At 40.4% G+C, this 6000-nt stretch overlaps 1 protein-coding gene across 1 annotated transcript in view; it reads right to left on the bottom strand.

The window, feature by feature from the left end:
- DHX36 (DEAH-box helicase 36) overlaps positions 1-4617 on the bottom strand; it is a 50365-nt gene extending 45748 nt beyond the window's left edge. Inside the window, exon 1 of the mRNA XM_047874827.1 lies at positions 4306-4617. Coding sequence (XP_047730783.1) covers positions 4306-4554 — 249 coding nt within the window. The 5' untranslated portion in view covers positions 4555-4617. The remainder of the gene's footprint in view (positions 1-4305) is intronic.
- Between the last annotated feature and the right edge of the window lie 1383 nt (positions 4618-6000).

Consider the following 6000-nt stretch of genomic DNA (forward strand, 5'->3'; position numbering starts at 1 on the left):
AACAGGAGTCTCTTAAGAATCAGGGCAATTTACTGTATTCCCTCCAGCTGCCACCAAAACCAGCTACTTTTCAGATGGGTGGAGCTCTGTGAGCCATTCTCATAAGGAGAACGCTCAACCTAACTCCCAATGGTCCAGTAATTTGAGTAGAAAAGCAACCTTTGTTGTTATAGCTCCCTATGATTTGGAGGCTGTTTACTACTGCAGCATAATTTAATCTACCTGATAAACGTTTCCTCTCCACTGACTCCCTACCATCAGTACATGAACAGGAATAGAGTCAAATTTCTTTACCTTAAAAAGAAAAAAACGTTTATTTATTTTGTGAGACAGAGAAAGAGTGTGTGCACATCAGGGGTGGGGGCAGACAAGAGAGGGAGGGAGAGAATCCCAAGCAGGCTCCACACTGTCTGTTTGGAGCCGGACTGGGTCTCAGGAGCCACGAGATCATGATCTGAGAGGAAATCAGAGTTGGTCACTTAACAGACTGAGCCACCCAGGCCTCCCAAATCTCTTTACTTCTACAACACAAAATCCTCTTTTGAATCCACCCAACCCTATCAGATACTGCCCTATTTTTCTTTCTCCTCTTCACAGTAAAACTGATTGAAAAGTTCTCCATTTCTTCACCTCTCCTTCACTAGTCAGCCCCCTGCAATCTGGCTTTTACCTCCACCACTCCACAGAAAGGGCTCTCATTAAAGTTGCCAAGGACCTTGTTGCTAAATCCAATAGACACTCTGAGTTCTGACCTTACTTGACATCTCTGTAGCATTTGCCACTATTTGATTACTTTCCTTTTTTCATACACCCTTTGCTGCCTTCAACACTGCTCCTGGATTCCAAAACAACACCCACCTTATTTTCCTCTTCTCTGGCTGTTCCTTCCTAGATAAGAATCTATGAAACTTCTCTTACTCCAACCCTTAAATGTTCTTACTCTACACTGAACCCTAGTGATCTCCAAACTAGCAACACTGGCACCATTTGGGATCCTGTCAGGAAAATAGAATCTCTCACTCCACCCTCGTCCCACATTTTAAAAAGCTGCCAAGACTTTCAAGTCTGAAAAACAGTGATCTATAGAATTTAGGCCTGCACCCACTTGTCTTCTCCATTCACTATCCATAGGACCTACTATCCATAGGACCACGAACTGCCAATCTAGATTTCTCTAGGCATCAGATCCACAGGGCCTCCTACCTCCCTGAAATCCTCACTTTTATGCCCTACAACATCAAACTCAGGGTCCTTAAGCTGAGTCTATCTTCCTCCATCAAGCCTGTTTCTTATATAGTCATAAACATGTCATTTATTAATACATACTTGCTTTCCCCTTCCCTCCCAGATAAAATCACTTTTGAATCTCCTAAATTGCTTTAATCTGTCCACTTTCTTCCATCCATCTTCATGTCCTAATTTAAGCTATCATTTCTCACCTTAATTACTGCAAAGGCTACTTAACTGGTCTCCTTGTCCCAGAACTGCCTCTTTTCAGTTCATTCTCTATACTGGTATGAAAATGAATTTAAACACATACTCAATAATTTATTTTGTTTCAAATGCTTTAATGGCTTACAGGAGTTCCTAGGGGCAAGTCAATGAATTTCAAGGCGCTGCTTATTTTTCTAGTACCAGGCTTTTCAGATTGTTGCTTATAAAATTATATTAAAGAATCATTATCAGTATCAATTAAAAAAGAAGAGCAAAAAAGATACCAACACCACACTCAGAGCAATGTACAGATAATTATCATTTTATGAAACTTTTTGTTCAGTTATACATACCTGTACACTAGGCTACAAATTAACATATATTTCTTCCTGTGGGAAACTGTCAACAAGTTTGAAAGCCACTGCTCTGCCTTCATCTCACCACACTCCAACACCCATGCTCTTATTCTTTTCAGTTCCTTGAACATGTTCCGCTTGACCTCTAAGTTGTGGCACGTGCTGCTGCCTCTGCCTGAGAATCCCCTTCCAAATCCCCCAATTCCAAACATACACACTTCGCCATCTTCCAAGTTTCACGTTAAGAGTTATTTCCTCTGGAAAATCTTCCTAGTCTGAGTTAGATGATAATCCACATTCTCCTTTTAATATTTTAACATTGTAAACTATCCCTGTAACAGCCCCTAACACCACAATTTCTTTAAGGTAGGGCCTACACCCTATTAATACAGTGCTTAAGATAGTGTCTCAAACATATCAATCATTAATTTAAAAAAATAAAAATTGAAAGAAAAAGAGCACATTGTTAGAATGTGGTAACTTTGTAAACATAGGGATTACCTAAAAATTAAAAGTTAGGGAAACTGGGAAGCAATCATATATGGCTGAAGGTGGTCAAAAAGAAAAAAAAAAAAAAAAAAAAAAGGTAGGATGAGCCAATCATTGAAAAATGGTCAAATTGAGATAGAGAAGACGGAGATGCATTTTAGAGAGAATGGTAGAAGAATCGTAATACAAAGCAAAAATAGAAGTATATTTACAAAAGCTACAATTACATCAGATTGGGAACATGGGCTCAGAGAGTTAAGTACACAGAGGGAAACCTAGTAGTATACTGAAGCTATATTACCAAGATTCCTGTAAAACATGTTACAATGCAACTGAAATATATTCAACTCAGACAGATGTGACCTGGCTTCCAATCCCATATTGTGAGCTAGAGAATGAGGCAATCTACTTTTTGCTTTTGAAAGTACTGTGAGTGGTTCTACAAAGGACAGACTCAGTGGAGAGCAGGAGTGGGAGCCAAAAGACTAGTTAGGAGGCCAAGAACACTGAACAAAATAGTGGCTTGATCTATGGTAACTGCTGTGGAGACAAGTCGTTGGATTTGGGATATATTATAAAAAGAGCAGGCAGATTTGCTGAAATGAAAGAGAAATATTAAAGATGAATCCTGTTTGGGAGTTGCAAGTGAATAAATGGTAGTAACATTTACTAAAATGAAGGTTTGGGAAAGGGTAGAAATCCAGAATTCCATTCAGAATGATCCATAACACAACTAGCTTCAGGTGGAAATAATGAGCAGTTTTTCCTGATTAAATTTTTCATCTGTTCGCATATTTTCCCAACCAATATCATATTTCCCAGTATCATGTTTCTTTAGATCCCCAGGGCAACAGCCATAATGTGAGCTAAATAAAACTTGATAAAGAGTAACTTTTCTAGTTACTGTGCACATCCTTTTATAGCAATCAGCCAATTATCCTTGCAATGTCAAGATGACTTAGATGTGCTCCCCTTCATTAAAAAAAAAAAGTCTTCTCAATGAGCAAGTTAATTTTGGGCTGACAAACATGTACGTATATTTTTTAAAGAGAAGGTGATAAGGTGTGAAGATAAATGGATAGTGCCAAAAAATCATTTTGATGAAAATGACACGGATAAATGAAAAATAAAGAAATGGAATAATTTAAAAGCAGAAGCCTAAATGAGAACTTAATTACATACATTCAGTACCTAACATGAAAGGTGCTTTTAATGAAGTTACTAAAAAGTTGTTCTCAGGCTTATAGTAAGAAAGCTTCTGTTTAATTAAAAAAAAAAAAAAAAAAAAAACTAAACTAAACTAAGCCACTCAGCGAACTTTAATGCTTTCCTTACTACAGATTTTCAAGATACAAACCAAATGGGCCGGGCAATCACCAACGCTAAGAGACTAAATAATCTCTTGAAACGTCTACTATTTCTAGGATCCCACGTTTCCTTCTCAAAGAGGAGCTGCTACTCATCAGAAACCTCCCCAGCCCAACATAAAAACAAAAAACCTGGGTTTGTGGCTATTTTTTAATGCTAAATATGAAAGCTAGGCTATTCTTCTGAGCGATCTACATTCAAAATAGTACTTGACAGCTTTTATTCCGCGCAAACTTGCATGTATCAAGAAGGCCGCTATTTTCGAACTCTTTGGGCAAAGAACTTAAATAAAAGTGACCAAAATTTTTCTAAGGGAAAGGGCGGCCAGAGATACTAACACAGTGATACCCCAATGAAGTTAACTTCCGATAGGACGTGAACTTAACATTTGTTTTGTTCACAGTTCTCACGTCCTTAAAGCAAAATATACATCCAGCCTGCACAAATCCTAACTGCTCCAGGTCAGATGAGCATGGCTAATGTTAAACTACATAATATCCGCTACCGGAAGTTGTAGCATAATACCTTTGCACACTTGATTTTCATTTCAAACAGCACATGCATGAGTCAAGGAACAAAAAACGAAAAGGTTAGGGGCGGCGGAAGGGAAAAAGCCTGTCCTGCCTCATCCCTCTCCACTATCGAGTTTCATATTTACCTCCTGCCTCTCCGCTTCCTTGTTCTTCTGACCCTGTTTCTTCGCATACCACAAGCCAATTTCGCGGCCTTTCAAGTGCCCGGGATGTCGGCCTCGGCCGCCTCGACCACCTCCTCCTCCGCCGCCGCCGCCTCCGCCTCCAGAGCCTCGGTTCCCTCCATGGCCCCCTCCATGGCTTCCCCCATAGCCCCCGCCGGAGCTGCGGGGCCCGCCATCGCGGCCCCAGCTCTGATGGTAGTCATAGCTCATTGTCCTAGCAGACTACAACTCGTGAGAACCTGCAACCGCTAGAAATGGCGTCCGGGTCCGGAAGCTAGTGCACGTCCACTTCCGTTTTGCTACCGGCGTCCTGCGCGAGAGGGAGGGCTATTGGAGCGTCACAAGTAGCTGTTTCCGGTGACGTCAGGGAGGACGACATCTGTTATCAGGAAGTTGGCTCAGGTGAAGTCTTCTTTGGTGTGCCCGCAGTTCTCTATTTTTGTACCTCTGGAGGGAGAGGGAGCAAAAGGCTCGCGGGTTTCCTTACCTACACCAAACATGTGAGGAAATAGGTTTTACTTTTTCCTTTCTTATTATCCATGATTAAATCCGGAATTTGCGTCCAATTAGGCCGTGGATAGTAAACATCTGTTGACACAGTAAAAGAACCTGTGGATCGATACGTTTTCTCCTAAAAGTCTTGAAAGAAATGAAATGAGTTCATATTTTTGGGTTTTTTGGTAGCTACATCTTGAAAACAGCCTGACATCAGTTTGAAATACAAATATAAAACTGCCCCTGCCTTTCTTAAAGGATTGCCATTATTTACTGCCTTTATCCAATAGGGTGCAGGGGACACTAGGTTCACTAGGGGACATCCAGTTCATTTACATATTTTCACTGATTTAAAGGTGCTAGGGATACTCACTGAACACGACAAGTGTGGCACCATCTTTCATTTGCTTACCGTCTTGAGAAGATAAAGGCAAAAGAAATGGTTGTGCAGTGAGGTAAGAAAGGAAAATGCTGTATGCTTTGAAGGGGTCCAGAATACACCTCTGTGGCATAAAAATTACTTTGAGCAGAGGCATTCAATTCCTGAAATCTTGGAACTTCCTAAAAGCAGAGCCTCCCAGAAGGATTCAAAAGAACTCAATTGTCATAAACCCCTTCCCCTGGGAGAGGAACTGATAAGATGGACTTATCACTGGAGACTAGAAGTCAGCATTCCAATGTTAAGCAGGCTAAGCAGGCATTGCCACAAAACTGTTATATATCCCATCTATTTCGTAAGAGCCCATTTTTCCTTCCTAGAAGTATTTTCCCATGAGTGCCTTTCTCCTCCTCCTCTTCTCCTATTAAGATGGTGTATATGCCATCTGTTCTACTCATCTGTTGAAACACGTTTTTGTATGAAGTCCCATGGGTATGGGATTAAATTTGTCTCTTTCCTTGTTAATCTGTCTTTTGTCATTTTAATTTGCAGGCCTCTAAGAAGTAAACCTGAGAGTAAAGGAAAAGATTTTTCTTCCCAACACCATAGATGTTACTGCAAAATAACTTAATTTTGGAGTCAGGTAAGTCCTTTTTAAAGCACTAGAGGTTAAGCAGTGACTTTTGAGATAAATAGACTTTAGCCAGACTAATGAGGAAGGGGAGAGATTATTCCAGGTGGAGGAAACAATGTGTATGAGGGGAAATGATAAAATATTGGAG

The sequence above is a fragment of the Prionailurus viverrinus genome, chromosome C2 (genome assembly GCF_022837055.1).
Source record: "Prionailurus viverrinus isolate Anna chromosome C2, UM_Priviv_1.0, whole genome shotgun sequence".
Lineage (NCBI taxonomy): Eukaryota > Metazoa > Chordata > Mammalia > Carnivora > Felidae > Prionailurus > Prionailurus viverrinus.